Raw genomic sequence first — 18,229 nt, 5'->3', positions numbered from 1 at the left:
CCATGACAGACCCTCCACCTCCAATCGATCCCGCTCCAGAGTACAGGCCTTGGTGTAACTCTAAGTCCTTCGACGATAAACGTGAATCCAACCATCACTCCTGGTGAGACAAAACCGCGACTCGTCAGTGAAGAGCACTTTTTGCCAGTCATGTCTGGTCCAGCGACAGTGGGTTTGTGCCTATAGGCTACGTTGTTGCCGGTGATGTCTGGTGAGGACCTGCCTTTCAACAGGCCTACAAGCCCTCAGTCCAGCCTCACTCAGCCTATTGCGGACAGTCTGAGCACTGATCTGCAGTCTTCATGCCTCCTTGCAGCATGCCTAAGGCACGTTCACGCAGATGAGCAGGGACCCTGGGCATCTTTCTTTTTGTGTTTTTCAGAGTCAGTAGAAAGGCCTCTTTAGTGTTCTAAGTTTTCATAACTGTGACCTTAATTGCCTACCATATGTAAGCTGTTAGTGTCTTAACAACCGTTCCAAAGGTGCATGTTCATTAATTGTTTATGGTTCATTGAACAAGCATGGGAAACCGTGTTTAAACCTTTTACAATGAAGATCTGTGAAGTTATGTGGATTTTTACAAATGATCTTTGAAAGACAGGGTCCTGAAAAAGGGAAGTTTCTTTTTTTGCTGAGTTTAGCTTCTACAGGCTGTAGTGTCTGTTATTTAGTTAAACATGTGAGATCTTAGCATGGTAATGTGGTCTAAATCACGTACTGGTAAGTAAAGGGTGTACATCAGCAGATTCTGGGATTTTCAAAGACGGCCATACTACAATATGTATGTAGTGCATTTCAGAAGGGTTGTTGCGCTAGGCTAAGGCATCTGATAATAAAGTTGGCTATATGAGAATAATGTTTGCCTCTGTAATAAGATGTCAATTGCATGCTGTATCCCATCAGGCTGGGAGGCATCCTTTATTATTTGTTATGAGAATTGATGGCATAATATACTGAACAAAAATATAAACGCAACATGTAAAGTGTTAGTCCCATGTTTCATGAGCTGATCCCAAAAAGAAGAAGATCCCAGAAACGGTCCATTCACACAAAAAGCTTATTTATCTCAATTCTATTCATGTAAAACGTTTTGTTTTACCCCCCTTTTCTCCCCAATTTTGATCTTGTCTCATCGCTGCAAGGATGGACGTGGGAGAGGTCGAAGGTCGAATCACGTGTCCTCCAAAACATGACCTGCCAAACCACGCTTCTTAACACCCACTCGCTTAACCCGGAAGCCAGCTGCACCAATTTGTCGGCGGAAACACCGTACAACTGACAACCGAAGTCAGCCTGCAGGCTCCCGGCCTGCTACAAGGAGTCGCTAGAGTGGAGGCTGTTATAGCAGCAAAAAGGAAACCAACTCCATATTAATGCCAATGATTTTGTAATGACATGTTCAGGAAGCAGGTGTCCACATACCTTTGGTCATGTAGTGTATGTAAGTGTGTATATACAGTTGTCATCAGAAGTTTACATACACTTAGGTTGGAGTCATTAAAACTAGTTTTTCAACCAATACACACATTTCTTGTTAATTAACAAACAATAGTTTTGGCAAGTCTGTTAGGACATCTACATTGTGCATGACACAAGTCATTTTTCCAACAATTGTTTACAGACAGATTCTTTCACTTATAAATCATTGTATCACAATTCCAGTGGGTCAGAAGTTTACATATACTAATTTGACTGTGCCTCTAAACAGCTTGGAAAATTCCAGAAAATTATGTCATGGCTTTAGAAGCTTCTGATAGGCTATTTGGAGTCTGGTTAGACTGTAAACTCTCCTTCCAGACTCACATGAAACATCTCCAATCCAAATTTTAAATCTAGAATTGGTTTCCTATTTTGCAACAAAGCATCCTTCACTCATGCTGCCAAACATACCCTCGTAAAACTGACCATCCTACCGATCCACGAGTTCTGCGATGTCACGGGGTGGCAGCATCATGTTGTGGGGGTGCATTGCTGCAGGAGGGACTGGTGCACTTCACAAAATTGATGGCATCATGAGGAGGCAAAATTATGTGGATATATTGAAGCAACATCTCAAGACATCAGTGTTAAAGCTTGGTTGCAAATGGATCTTCCAAATGAAAATGACTCCAAGCATACTTCCAAAGTTGTGGCAAAATGGCTTAAGGACAACAAAGTCAAGGAATTGAAGTGGCCATAACAAAGCCCTGATCTCAATCCTATAGAAAATGTGTGGGCAGAACTGAAAAAGTGTGTGTGAGCAAGGAGGCCTACAAACCTGACTCTGTTACACCAGCTCTGTCAAGAGGAATGGGCCAAAATTCACCCAACTTATTGTGGGAAGCTTGTGGAAGGCTACCCAAAACGTTTGATCGAAGTTAAACAATTTAAATGGAATGCTTCCAAATACTAAATTAGTGTATGTAAACTTCTGACCCACTGGGACTGCGATTAAAGAAATAAAATATTAAATAAATTATTATTCTGACACTTCACATTCTTAAAATAAAGTGGTGATCCTAACTGACCTAAGACCGGAATTTTTACTAGGATTAAATGTCAGGAATTGTGAAAATGTATGAGTTTAAATGTATTTGGCTAAGGTGTATGTAAACTTCCAACATCAACTGTACAGTCGTGGCCAAAAGTTTTGAGAATGACACAAATATTAATTTCCACAAAGTTTGCTGCTTCACTGTCTTTAGATATTTTTGTCAGATGTTACTATGAAAAACTGAAGTATAATTACAAGCATTTCATATGTGACAAAGGCTTTTATTGACATTTAAATGAAGATGAAATGCAAAAAGTCTATATTTGACCTTCTTTTTCAAAACCTCCGAAATCCACCCTGGCATGCTGTAAATGAACTTCTGGGCCACATCCTGAATGATGGCAGCCCATTCTTGCATAATCAATGTTTGGAGTTTGTCACAATTTGTGGGTTTTTGTTTGGTATTAAGGTCTGGGGAGTTCCCTGGCCATGGATCCAAAATATCGATGTTTTGTTCCTCGAGCCACTTAGTTTGCCTTATGACAAGGTGCTCCATCATGCTGGAAAGGCATTTTTCATCACCAAACTGTTTCTGGATGGTTGGGAGAGGTTGCTCTCTGAGGATGTGTTGGTACCATTCTTTATTCATGGCTGTGTTCTTAGGCAAAATTGTGAGAGAGCCCACTCCCATGGCTGAGAAGCAACTTCACACATGAATGGTCTCAGGATGCTTTACTGTTGGCATGACACAGGACTGATGGTATCGCTCACCTTGTCTTCTCCGGACAAGCTTTTTTCTGGATGCCCCAAACAATCGGAAAGGGGATTCATCAGAGAAAATGACTTTACCCCAGTCCTCAGCAGTCCAATCCCTGTACCTTTTGCAGAATATCAGTCTGTCCCTGATGTTTTTCTTTGCTGCCCTTCTTGACACCAGGCCATCCTCCTAAAGTCTTTGCCTCACTGTGCGTGCAAGCTCTGTACTGGTGGTGCCCCGATCCCGCAGCTGAATTAACTTTAGGAGACGGTCCTGCCGATTCAGTTAATTTGAATTGCAAAGAGGGACTTTGCAATTAATTGCAATTCATCTGATCACTCTTCATAACATTCTGGAGTATATGCAAATTGCCATCATACAAACTGAGGCAGCAGACTTTGTGAAAATGTATGTGTCATTCTCAAAACTTTTGGCCACAACTGTATATACACTACCATTCTAATATCCAAATCAAATCAAATTGTATTTGTCACATACACATGGTTAGCAGATGTTAATGCGAGTGTAGCGAAATGCTTGTGCTTCTAGTTCCGACAATGCAGTAATAACCAACGAGTAATCTAACTAACAATTCCAAAACTACTACCTTATACACACAAGTGTAAAGGGATAAAGAATATGTACATAAAGATATATGAATGAGTGATGGTACAGAGCGGCATAGGCAAGATGCAGTAGATGGTATCGAGTACAGTATATACATATGAGATGAGTATGTAAACAAAGTGGCATAGTTTAAAGTGGCTAGTGATACATGTATTACATAAAGATGCAGTAGATGATATAGAGTACAGTATATACCCTACATTATTTATCTCATATGTATACGTATGTAAACATTAAGTAGCATTGAATAAAGTGGCTAGTAATATATTTTACATCAATTCCCATCAATTCCCATTATTAAAGTGGCTGGAGTTGTGTTGGCAGCAGCCACTCAATGTTAGTGGTGGCTGTTTAACAGTCTGATGGCCTTGAGATAGAAGCGGTTTTTCAGTCTCTCGATCCCAGCTTTGATGTACCTGTACTGACCTTGTCTTCTGGATGATAGCGGGGTGAACAGGCAGTGGCTCGGGTGGTTGTTGTCCTTGATGATCTTTATGGCCTTCCTGTGACATCGGGTGGTGTAGGTGTCCTGGAGGGCAGGTAGTTTGCCCCCGGTGATGCGTTGTGCAGACCTCACTACCCTCTGGAGAGCCTTACGGTTGTGGGCGGAGCAGTTGCCGTACCAGGCGGTGATACAGCCCGACAGGATGCTCTCGATTGTGCATCTGTAGAAGTATGTGAGTGCTTTTGGTGACAAGCCGAATTTCTTCAGCCTCCTGAGGTTGAAGAGGCGCTGCTGTGCCTTCTTCACGATGCTGTGTGGGTGGACCAATTCAGTTTGTCTGTGATCTGTACGCCGAGGAACTTAAAACTTACTACCCTCTCCACTACTGTTCCATCGATGTGGATAGGGGGGTGTTCCCACTGCTGTTTCCTGAAGTTCACAATCATCTTCTTAGTTTTGTTGACGTTGAGTGTGAGGTTATTTTCCTGACACCACACTCCGAGGGCCCTCACCTCCTCCCTGTAGGCCGTCTCGTCGTTGTTGGTAATCAAGCCTACCACTGTTGTGTCGTTTGCAAACTTGATGATTGAGTTGGAGGCGTGCGTGGCCACGCAGTCGTGGTTGAACAGGGAGTACAGGAGAGGGCTCAGAACACACCCTTGTGGGGCCCCAGTGTTGAGGATCAGCGGGGTGGAGACGTTGTTACCTACCCTCACCACCTGGTCCTTGACTAGTGAGTGCTACGGGGCGGTAGTCGTTTAGCTCAGTTACCTTAGCTTTCTTGGGAACAGGAACAATGGTGGCCCTCTTGAAGCATGTGGGAACAGCAGACTGGGATAGGGATTGATTGAATATGTCCGTAAACACACCAGCCAGCTGGTCTGCGCATGCTCTGGGGGCGCGGCTGGGGATGCCGTCTGGGCCTGCAGCCTTGCGAGGGTTAACACGTTTAAATGTTTTACTCACCTCGGCTGCAGTGAAGGAGAGTCCGCATGTTTTGGTTGCGGGCCGTGTCAGTGGCACTGTATTGTCCTCAAAGTGGGCAAAAAAGTTATTTAGTCTGCCTGGGAGCAAGACATCCTGGTCCCTATCCCTATCCATGTTTTTATCCATGTTTTTGAAAGAAAAGCACATTTTTTGTCCATTAAAATAATATAGAATTGATCAGAAATACAGTGTAGACATTGTTAATGTTGTAAATGACTATTGTAGCTGGAAACAGCTGATTTTTAATGGACTATCTACATAGGCGTACAGAGGCCCATTATCAGCGGCCATCACTCGTGTTCCAATGGCACGTTGTGTTAGCTAATCCAAGTTCATCATTTTAAAAGGCTAATTGATCATTATAAAATAATTTTGCAATTATGTTAACACAGCTGAAAACTTTTGTTCTGATTAAAGAAGCAATAAAACTGGCGTTCTTTAGACTAGTTGTGTATCTGGAGCATCAGCATTTGTGGGTTCGATTGGGTTCGGACATATTCAATCAATCCCTATACCAGTCTGCTGTTCCCACATGCTTCAAGAGGGCCACCATTGTTCCTGTTCCCAAGAAAGCTAAGGTAACTGAGCTAAACGACTACCGCCCCGTAGCACTCACTTCCGTCATCATGAAGTGCTTTGAGAGACTAGTCAAGGACCATATCACCTCCACCCTACCTGACACCCTAGACCCACTCCAATTTGCTTACCGCCCAAATAGGTCCACAGACGATGCAATCTCAACCACACTGCACACTGCCCTAACCCACTTGGACAAGAGGAATACCTATGTGAGAATGCTGTTCATCGACTACAGCTCGGCATTCAACACCATAGTACCCTCCAAGCTCGTCATCAAGCTCGAGACCCTGGGTCTCGACCCCGCCCTGTGCAACTGGGTACTGGACTTCCTGACGGGCCGCCCCCAGGTGGTGAGGGTAGGCAACAACATCTCCTCCCCGCTGATCCTCAACACAGGGGCCCCACAAGGGTGCGTTCTGAGCCCTCTCCTGTACTCCCTGTTCACCCACGACTGCGTGGCCACGCACGCCTCCAACTCAATCATCAAGTTTGCGGACAACACAACAGTGGTAGGCTTGATTACCAACAACGACGAGACGGCCTACAGGGAGGAGGTGAGGGCCCTTGGAGTGTGGTGTCAGGAAAATAACCTCACACTCAACGTCAACAAAACTAAGGAGATGATTGTGGACTTCAGGAAACAGCAGAGGGAACACCCCTATCCACATCGATGGAACAGTAGTGGAGAGGGTAGCTAGTTTTAAGTTCCTCGGCATACACATCACAGACAAACTGAATTGGTCCACTCACACTGACAGCATCGTGAAGAAGGCGCAGCAGCGCCTATTCAACCTCAGGAGGCTGAAGAAATTCGGCTTGTCACCAAAAGCACTCACAAACTTCTACAGATGCACAATCGAGAGCATCCTGGCGGGCTGTATCACCGCCTGGTACGGCAACTGCTCCGCCCTCAACCGTAAGGCTCTCCAGAGGGTAGTGAGGACTGCACAACGCATCACCGGGGCAAACTACCTGCCCTCCAGGACACCTACACCACCCGTTGTTACAGGAAGGCCATAAAGATCATCAAGGACATCAACCACCCGAACCACTGCCTGTTCACCCCGCTATCATCCAGAAGGCGAGGTCAGTACAGGTGCATCAAAGCTGGGACCGAGAGACTGAAAAACAGCTTCTATCTCAAGGCCATCAGACTGTTAAATAGCCACCACTAACATTGAGTGGCTGCTGCCAACACACTGTCATTGACACTGACCCAACTCCAGCCATTTTAATAATGGGAATTGATGGGAAATGATGTAAATATATGACTAGCCACTTTAAACAATGCTACCTTATATAATGTTACTTACCCTACATTATTCATCTCATATGCATATGTATATACTGTACTCTACAACATCGACTGCATCCTTATGTAACACATGTATCACTAGCCACTTTAACTATGCCACTTTGTTTACTTTGTCTACACACTCATCTCATATGTATATACTGTACTCGATACCATCTACTGTATGCTGCTCTGTACCATCACTCATTCATATATCCTTATGTACATGTTCCTTATCCCCTTACACTGTGTATAAGACAGTAGTTTTGGAATTGTTAGTTAGATTACTTGTTGATTATCACTGCATTGTCGGAACTAGAAGCACAAGCATTTCGCTACACTCGCATTAACATCTGCTAACCATGTGTATGTGACAAATAAAATTTGATTTGATTTGATTTGATTTGATTACAGTTCTGCAGGTACTATTTAATGAAGCTGCCAATTTGGTAAAAATAAACTTAAATATCACATTTACAATAGTATTCAGACCCTTTACTCAGTACTTTGTTGAAGCACCTGGCAGCAATTACAGCCTCAAGTCCTCTTGGGTATGACACTACAAGCTTGACACACCTGTATTTGGGGAGATTCTACCATTCTTCTCTGCAGATCTTCTCAAGCTCTGTCAGGTTGGATGGGGAGCGTCGCTGACCTGCTATTTTCAGGTCTCCCCAGAGATCTTCGATCGGGTTCATGTCTGAGCTCTGGCTGGGCCACTCAAGGACATTCAGAGACTTGTACTGAAGCCACTCATGCATTGTCTTGGCTGTGTGCTGGTTGTCCTGTTGGAAGGTGAACCCTTGCCACAGTCTGAGGTTCTGAGCACTCTGGATCAGGTTTTCATCAAGGATCTCTCTGTACTTTGCTCCGTTCATCTTTCCCTCGATCGATCCTGACTAGTCTCCCATTCCCTGCAAAACATCCCCACAGCATGATGATGCCATCACCATGCTTCACGATAGGGATGGTGCCAGATTTCTTCCAGATGTGAAGCTTGGCATTCAGGCCAAATAGTTCAATTGTGGTTTAATCAGACCAGAGAATCTTGTTTCTCTGGATCTGAGAGTTCATTCGGTGCCTTTTGGCAAACTCCAAGCGGGCTGTCATGTGCCTTTTACTGAGAAGTGGCTTCCGTCTGGCCACTCTACCAATAAGGCCTGATTGGTTGATTGATGCAGAGATGGTTGTCCTTCTGGAAGGTTCTCCCATCTCCACAGAGGAACTCTGGAGCTTTGTTAGAGTGACCATTTGGTTGTTGGTCACCTCACTGACCAAGGCCATTCTCCCCGATTGCTCAGTTTGGCTGGGCGGCCAGCTCTAGGAAGAGTCTTGGTGGTTACAAACTTCTTCCATTTAAGAATGATGGAGTCCACTGTGTTCTTGGGGATCTTCAATGCAGCAGAAATGTTTTGGCACCCTTCCCCAGATCTGTGCCTCGCCACAATCCTGTCTCGGAGCTCTACGGACAATTCCTTCGACCTCATGGCCTGGTTTTTGCTCTGACATGCGCTGTCAACTGTGGGACCTTATATATACAGGTGTGTCTTTCCAAATCATGTCCAATCAATTAAATGTACCACAGGTGGACTCCAATCAAGTTGTAGAAACATCAAGGATGATCAATGAAAACACGATGCACCTGAGCTCAATTTCAAGTCCCATAGCAAAGGGTCTGAATACTTATGTAAATAAAGTATCTTTTTTATTTTTAATAAATTAGGAAAAATATAAAAACCTGTTTTCGCTTTGTCATTATGGGGTATTGTGTGTAGTTAGATGAGAGAAACAATTAATTTAATACATTTTTGAATAAGGCTGTAACGTAACAAAATGTGGAAAAAGTCAAGGGTTCTGAATGCACTGTACATTTGTCACATTTATGTTGGGAGTATATTGTGCTTTGCGTTACTTACCACTGATTAAGAAATGAATATGTTTTTCCTCATAACTTTAAAACCCAATTATTAAAATGTTAACTGAATCCAGTTTGTAAACTTGTTTAAATAGATGGAACAAAATCTATTTTCGTATCTATGATAACATTGTGAGGAGTATCATACTTGGGTAGAATGTATTAAACATATGAACCTTTTGGGGGATATTTCACTCAACAATACCCCAACAGATGATGTAATGTACAATTTAAAAAATACAAATGTATTTACATTTTTCAAAAGTGCATAAACAAATCTTTGGTAGGTGCTTTAAATTATAGAGTACATACCAATCAAACATGCTCAAAAGAAACTCAAGCCTACATCCACTCAACATTATCCAGCTAATGTACAGACAGTAGCTGACATGCATGCATACTCCAGATATGAGTCAAATTATTATTAGGGTTGCCAAACCTGTAAACAGTGTTGAAGACATGGAATTTGAAATGCCAGTATAATTTGTTTATATATTACATACGGTATCTTGAGGGAAATACACTACCGGTCAAAAGTTTTAGAACACCTACTCAATCAAGGTTTTTTTTTTTTTTTCCCTATTTCCTACATTATAGAATAATAAACTTTTGACTGGTACTGTCTATGTATTCCACTATCTCATGGCCTGTCATATGTTTTTGTTAAACAAACTTAGCTAATGTATTTACATCCTTCTCAATTCTAAATAAACAGTATACACTCTTCGTTCTGTAAGTGTTGGATGGCAGCGTATGCAGGTGACCAAGGTGTTGGGGGTGGGAGACTATCTCGGCCTCTCCCAGTGGGAACAGGGTCCAAAGACTGTGCAGTTAATATGGACCATTCGCCCAAAGGTCATTTCCAGCTCTGCTAGCTCAGCAGCCTCAGATCAGGGGACATGAATCGACTACTTTCAGTGGGGCCTCTCTAGCATGGCCTGGAGGTAGCTCTGTACTCTCTCTACTACAGTATGTGTGGGACGCAAAGAGAGAAATCAGCCTGCTGCAATCGCCCATTTGACTTACATACCTTCCTAAACTGGACAACTGTATGGGACTTATAATTCTATCGATAAAGATTCAATTGACCTCCATATATCACTGGATAAACAAAGTACTCATGCAGTAGTTACTCTAGAATGCTGAAGCATTATCTTAAGAAGTGCTGTACTTGGGAGGTCAAGTTCAGGTTTGTGGCGACTGACCCATGAGAGTGAGGATAGGCTTGTCATCCTTTGCAAGGTCTGAGATCTGTCGCTCGAGCCCGTCTTCACTGTCCTGAGGCAGAGTTGGTCCTCCCTACGTGATCAGAGCCTCCTTCACCTGCACAAGCACCTGCTTCCCCAGCCCGAGCAACACCCCCTGCAGGTCAAAGTCCCTGAGCGCACCAGAGAGACTGGTGTCAAGCATCCATTCTGCAGGATAAGGATTTAAGGAACTCTCACATTTGATTGTACTTACTGTATTATTTGTTTTGTTTTTTCAAATGTTTTTGGGGGGGTTACGTTAACTATGGGCTATTTCTTGAGCCTGCAGAATCTGGGGTTTGTTGATAATGTTTACACAGTAGCAGTTAAGTTTTTTTTGTCAACTTCCCTGTTTGGTCAAACATTACCTGCGCCCAGAGACAGCCAGTAAACCCCCTCCCCCATCTCTTACCTCCAGCAGGGCAGTGATGGTCTGCTTGAGTTTACCTACAAACTCCTACGAAGAAAAAACAGCGTCCCCATGCTGTGTGCTGGTCAACAGCAGAACTGATGCCTCAAGAACTAGTGGGCTCAGTCTCTGTTCCAGCGCCTCCAAGCGGGCTCTGTCCATCAGAACAGTTTGTGGAGGGAGAGGAGAAATTTCAACATGAGCTACTATAACTATTTTTTACCGTTTATGTGGGGTTTCACCCCCACATAAATTATTGTAGGGTAATCTAAGTCTATTGTCATTTCCTTGTTGAAAATTGCTTCAACCACCTTCCTGGATTAGATTCGCCACTAAACTGCATGAACTGTCAATATGCTTATTGTGCCACTATGAAAACAGAACCAAGCAGGGTCCTGTTGTTTGATTACCTCAGGGTAGGTCTTTTACACCTGCATTGTTTGCTGTTTGGGGTTTTAGGCTGGGTTTCTGTACAGCACTTTGAGATATCAGCTGATGTACGAAGGGCTATATAAATAAATTTGATTTGATTTGATTTGGTTGTTGGGTCCCAGCTCAGCAGACACAGGTAAGCCCTGTCTAGAACAGATGTAGGACTGACTGGCCTGGGAGTCCCAGGATCAAGGTCTGACTGGGCACTGACCGATGCCTCCACTTGTGCTGCCACCTGAAGTCAAACGTTGGTATTGTCCATGAACTCTAGTTAGAAAGGTTTATTAAATTACTTCAAAACCAGCAAAATAAACAACAACAAAAACACATGGATACACTTCCTTCAGGATGTTAGGAGCATGTCAGTATTGACAGGACTGAAATGTTTTTAAGTGTAGATTTACTCCAAGCACCTTGTCTCACTCACCTGGCTGCTTCAACAGATTCTCGTGGAACGTGGCTTGCTCATACTGGACAGCTTGCTGCATGAGATGAGGCCTGAGGCTCTGAACAGTAAAGTTGACCATGTTTGTCTTCATCAGGCCAAGGACTCGGAAGATCGCACTGTTAGTCAGGAAAGGAAAATATTTCTTAGCATCAAACCAAAAGTAGGCCCAGGTCCATTTCTGGACGTGTGGACCATAGCCAGGGTAATTATGATTAGAGCAGTGGAGGCTGCTCTAATCATAATAATGGCTGGAACCATGGGTTGGATGCATTTGATACCATTCCACCTATTCCGCTACAGCCATTACCACGAGCCAGTCCTCCCCAATTAAGATGCCACCAACCTCCTGTGGATGAGAGGAATATTCTGGGAAGAAACTTCTGAGTTGAACTATTTTGAGATTTAGTCTTTCACAAGGTAACTTGGTTACATTTCAATATCTGATATGATACATATAAACTTTTTTTAACCATAAAATAAATTCATTGAGTCTGTCCCTCACCTGAGGAGCTCCACTGTGTCCGATAAGTCCTGATCTCTGGGTCTCATTTAGGGGCACACAGGGAGGCCATGGTATTGATGATGTAGCCTGACAGTCTTTGCAGGACCAGGGCCCCATGATCTGCCTGCTGCTGGATCAGATCCAGGTCCAGAACCTCCTCCACTTGAGCCCTCAGACCGCACATGGCCTGGCAGGAGCAGGGACAGCATAGCCTGACCACACAGGAGACAACCACACAGTGGGTCACTTAAATTAACATCTTGGTATTGCTACTTTTTCACTGTCAATGCTGAGAAACTGAGGTGGAGGGTGTAATATTCTTATGTGTAAACATTCTGAATTGTAATTGGATGCATTTTACCGCCGTATCATACTGTGCTATGATTGGTTAAGATCACCAAAATGGTTAGGTCATGGTCAGTTTGATCCTGGTTGGCGATACGTGAACATGCCAGTTATAGCTAGCAAATAAAGAGCTACGTTAAGAAATATCCTGTTGTACTGCATTTGATTATTTTGTACGAAGCGTGCAAAACAAGACAGAGGGTACATGACCATATTTACAGTTTTCACTTCTTGTAGCAGAATGACTACATGGGTATAGTCTGGAGGGCTGCATGAAAGCTGCTCACGAAGACAGTTCACCGTGCTTTCTGGGACTATGTCAGTCACTCTCCCTTCCAAGCTAAAAGGAAATGAAAAAAATCTGTGACTTCAAAGTGACTGAAATATTTATTTAGACAGGAATTGTGTGTTTCATAGCTTGACTTCTTACCGGTCTTTGGGTGGGCTGGTCTGTCTGAAGACGAAGTCTCTGTTTATCACTATCTCATGTGCAAGGTTGAGATTGGAAACACAATTCTCCAAATCCATCAGCCTAGTGGTTAAAGTGTTGGGCCAGTAACTGAAAGGTAGCTGGATTGAATCTCCAAGCTGACAAAGTAAAAATGTGTTGTTCTACCCCTGAACAATGGAGTTAACCCACTGTTCCCCCATAGGCTGTCATTGTAAATTAGAATCTGTTCTTAACTGACTTGCCTAGTTAAATAAAGGTTAAATTAAATATATATATATATATCAGAGTGATGGTTTGGGAGGGCTCCCTGGAGCATTGACACACATAGAGAGAGAACTAAACATAGTGTACTTTGAATACCAACAAAATGACATAATATGAATATATAGGCTACCAATGATAGGAAAATGGTGAGTGTATACCTGTTGGGGAGACAAGGCACATCACAGCATGTTGCCTCCTCAATCCATGATTGGGTTTGCATTCTGCATGACTAGACCAATAAAAATAAAGTCATTATATTCTCATACTCTCACTTTTGTCTGGAATGCATATTCACCATCAACAAAATGGGGTATAATGTCATACTGCATTTTGGTTAGTTTATTAAACTATTTCGAGAACCAAACTCACTTACCAGCACTTGTGTTGAGTCTTCAGATAACGTTAGTAAATCAGAGTAAAGTTGCAAATTATACACACACGATAAAATGCAACAGTATAGCACATAAATGCATCAAGGGATGTGTATTTACTTTATTTATTTAACAAGGAAGGGCTCACTTTTTCAAGAGCATCCTGGCCAAGATAAGCAGCACCAAGTCATTACACAATTACAGACAGACAACATGAAAAACTACAAGTAACCTAGTAAAAACCATATAATTCACAAGAGTATAACAGAATCATAAAACAGCAAATTAAAAACATTAACAGTTCAGGGAATCAGCCTCACAATCCTTCATCAGTGATTTAAAAACACCAATCAGGACGATTTCTGAACAATAGAAATGGGCAGATAAAATTATACTTAAAACACAAAATGGCTTTGTAAATAAAAGTATACCAGTGAATAAGCATAGGAGTGACTAGAGAAGACCAGCCAACCCTGGTATACAAAGTGCAGTGGTGCGTAAGGGTTTTGCAGTTTATAAATACATATAAATAAATCTCAATGAGCCAGGGTAAAGGGTGTCAATTGATCTCAAACACTGAGCGGTAGCATTCATGATACGTACAATGTATCATCAGCGCAACAACGTTTAAAATCGGACCAAACCATTGCAAGTGCAGGAGACTTTATTCATAAAGGTTATATACAGTGCCTTGCGAAAGTATTCGGCCCCCTTGAACTTTGCGACCTTTTGCCACATTTCAGGCTTCAAACATAAAGATATAAAACTGTATTTTTTTGTGAAGAATCAACAACAAGTGGTACACAATCATGAAGTGGAACTACATTTATTGGATATTTCAAACTTTTTTAACAAATCAAAAACTGAAAAATTGGGCGTGCAAAATTATTCATCCCCTTTACTTTCAGTGCAGCAAACTCTCTCCTGAAGTTCAGTGAGGATCTCTGAATGATCCAATGTTGACCTAAATGACTAATGATGATAAATACAATCCACCTGTGTGTAATCAAGTCTCCGTATAAATGCACCTGCACTGTGATAGTCTCAGAGGTCCGTTAAAAGCGCAGAGAGCATCATGAAGAATAAGGAACACATACACCAGGCAGGTCCGAGATACTGTTGTGAAGAAGTTTAAAGCCGGATTTGGATACAAAAAGATTTCCCAAGCTTTAAACATCCCAAGGAGCACTGTGCAAGCGATAATATTGAAATGGAAGGAGTATCAGACCACTGCAAATCTACCAAGACCTGGCCGTCCCTCTAAACTTTCAGCTCATCACCCTGAACACACCATCCCCACTGTCAAACATGGTGGTGGCAGCATCATGGTTTGGGCCTGCTTTTCTTCAGCAGGGACAGGGAAGATGGTTAAAATTGATGGGAAGATGGATGGAGCCAAATACAGGACCATTCTGGAAGAAAACCTGATGGAGTCTGCAAAAGACCTGAGACTGGGACGGAGATTTGTCTTCCAACAAGACAATGATCCAAAACATAAAGAAAAATCTACAATGGAATGGTTCAAAAATAAACATATCCAGGTGTTAGAATGGCCAAGTCAAAGTCCAGACCTGAATCCAATCGAGAATCTGTGGAAAGAACTGAAAACTGCTGTTCACAAATGCTCTCCATCCAACCTCACTGAGCTCGAGCTGTTTTGCAAGGAGGAATGGGAAACATTTTCAGTCTCTCGATGTGCAAAACTGATAGAGACATACCCCAAGCGACTTACAGCTGTAATCGCAGCAAAAGGTGGCGCTACAAAGTATTAACTTAAGGGGGCTGAATAATTTTGCACGCCCAATTTTTCAGTTTTTAATTTGTTAAAAAAGTTTGAAATATCCAATAAATGTCGTTCCACTTCATGATTGTGTTTTATATCTTTATGTTTAAAGCCTGAAATGTGGCAAAAGGTCGCAAAGTTCAAGGGGGCCGAATACTTTCGCAAGGCACTGTATGTAGTAATCATACTACAAATCTATACGCTGTAAACACATATTTGAAATAAGTAACAATTATCAATTCAACATACCCAAAATTGCCCTAACGTTTAATGTTCTGGTTTCAAGCTTAATGTTTGACACATACTGATGGTTTGCTCCATGGTTGAATGAAAACAGAGGGCGTGTGTGTGCAGTGATGCCAATTTAGCAATTTTGTTGCTAGATTTAGCAACTTTTTTTTAAACGGCACCTAGCAACAAATTTAGCTACTTAAAAAACAATATTTGGAACTTTTAGCAACTTTTGAAAAGTGACTCAAATGCTAAAATGCACGCATTTTCCCTCTAATTGACAAAAACGTTTTTGCCTGGCTGTCCATAAGTTAAACATTGATGGTGTTATTACAGATGACCAAAAATTAATCGCTAAATACTGCAGCAATTTTTACAGAAAATTGTATAGCTCTACGTACTGTCAGGAATCCACAGATATGTTTTTTGAACTCACTGAATATTGTTCACTCTATCAGTGATATAGAATCTAAACAGTGTGATGAACCCATCAAAGTTGAAGAGATTATAGAGTCTATCAAACATCTAAAGAACAATAAATCACCAGGTGTTGATGGAATTACATCAGAATTTTACAAATTATTTTCTGAACAAGTAGCTCCCTTCCTATTTGAAGTCTTTTTAGAGAGTATTAAAAACAATGTTCTCCCTCCTACAATGAGTCAGGGGTTAATAACACTGATACCTAAATCTAAAAAAGAAGTGCTGCTCATCGATAACTGGCATCCAATTTGTCTTCTTAATAATGACTATAAGATATTAGCCTCACTACTTGCAAAAAGAATTCAAGAAGTCCTGGATGCAATCATTGATGAAACAGTCTGGCTTCATGAGGAACAGACATATTTCTAACAATGTCAGACTAGTATTAGACGTACTTGACTACTCAGACCTAATAACTGAGGATAGCTTCATATTATTTTTATATTTTTATAAAGCATTTGACACAGTAGAGCATCAGTCTCTCTTCCACTCCCTTGAGAGACTTGGCTTTGGGGATTTTTTCTGTAAGGCTATTAAGACTCTCTATGCAAATGGTAACAGCTCTATCAAATTGAAATATGGCACCTCACCTAGATTTTAGTTAAAGAGAGGAATTAGGCAAGGTTGTCCTATCTCTCCGTACCTGTTTTTATTAATCACCCAACTTCTTGAAAATTCTTTAAATAATAGTCCTGTACAAGGTATTTCCATAGCTGGTAAAGAAATTATTATAAGCCGGCTGACGATACTACACTTTTTCTGAAAGACGCTAACCAAATTCCCATATCGATCAATGTGATACAATCCTTTTCCAAAGCGTCTGGTCTATATCTTAACATTAAGACATGTGAACTCATGGCTGTCAAAGATTGTGTGACACCTTCATATTATGGTATTCCAGTAAAAGAAGAACTTACATATTTAGGCATAACCATTACAAAGGATCAGAAGTCTAGAGGCTTACTCAATTTTAACCCTCTTATTAAAAAAACCCAGAAGAAACTAAATCAATGGCTACAGAGGGACTTGTCTTTAAAAGGTAGAGTCCTAATAACCAAGGCTGAAGGTATCTCTAGACTAACATATGGTGCTCAATCTTTATATCTTGACCGTAAAATAAGCAAGGAGATAAACCAGATGCTTTTCAACTTTCTTTGGAGAAACCGTACCCATTACATTAGGAAAACTGTTGTAATGAACACTTATGAGAATGGTGGACTGAATTTTCTGGATTTTACTACTTTAAATAATACTTTCAATATCAACTGGATAAAACAATTCCTAAGAAGACCCACTTCTATCTGGAATTGTATTCCTCACCATGTCTTCTCTACTTTTGGTGGCCTTAACTTCATGTTGTTTTGCAATTATAATATTGACAAAGTTCCAGTGAAACTTTCTGCTTTTCATCGGCAGGTTTTCTTGTCATGGTCCTTAATTTATAAACACAATTTTTCTCCACACAGATATTATATATGGAATAATCAGGATATATTGTATAAAAATACCTCTCTGTTTTTAGAATATTGGTTCAGAAATAATATCCTATTGGTGAGTCAACTGGTAAATGCAGAGGGTCTTTTACTCAGTTATAAAGAATTCTTATCACTTTACAAGGTCCCTGTAACACCTAAAGATTTTGCAATTGTTTTAGATGCCATTCCCTCAGGTGTTGCTATGTTATTCAGGAACATGTCAAGACCTGACCCTCAGAGCCTACCTTCTGTTGACCCTGTTGACTCATCAGTAGGAAAGATTTGTTTCTCTTTTGGTCCATTCAACAACAGAGCGATACGATCCTTGTTTCAGCAGGATGTTGTATCTATACCTTATGTCATGCCTTATTGGAATGGATTTATTGATAATATCTGTTGGAAAAAAGTTTGGATGTTGCCACACACATACCTACTTGTTAACAAAGTTAAGGAAGTTTCCTTTAAAATTATTCATAAATATTATCCTGCCAACCACTATATGAAGAAGTTTAAGGAAAACATCAACTCAAATTGCTCCTTATGTAATGACCACCCAGAAACAGTTGTGCATCTTTTTTGGCATTGTATACATGTAAGAAAACTGTGGCAAGACATCAGTAGGTTTATAATTGAACACATTTATGAAGATTTTACACTATTGTGGAGAGATGTACTGTTTGGATTCTTTACATACAATAGAAATAAGCAGAA

At 41.4% G+C, this 18,229-nt stretch overlaps 1 protein-coding gene across 1 annotated transcript; it reads right to left on the bottom strand.

Moving 5' to 3' along the window:
- Positions 1–10,781: 10,781 nt before the first annotated feature.
- Positions 10,782–12,988, bottom strand: LOC124017026 (T-complex protein 11 X-linked protein 1-like). Its single transcript, XM_046332368.1, is given in 5 exon segments — positions 10,782–10,945; positions 11,593–11,729; positions 12,116–12,143; positions 12,146–12,327; positions 12,891–12,988. Coding segments are annotated over 5 exon segments (609 nt in total).
- Between the last annotated feature and the right edge of the window lie 5,241 nt (positions 12,989–18,229).

The sequence above is a fragment of the Oncorhynchus gorbuscha genome, linkage group LG03 (assembly GCF_021184085.1).
Source record: "Oncorhynchus gorbuscha isolate QuinsamMale2020 ecotype Even-year linkage group LG03, OgorEven_v1.0, whole genome shotgun sequence".
NCBI lineage: Eukaryota > Metazoa > Chordata > Actinopteri > Salmoniformes > Salmonidae > Oncorhynchus > Oncorhynchus gorbuscha.
Note: the sequence above shows the minus strand (reverse complement) of the source record. Positions and strands in the feature narration are given on the sequence as shown.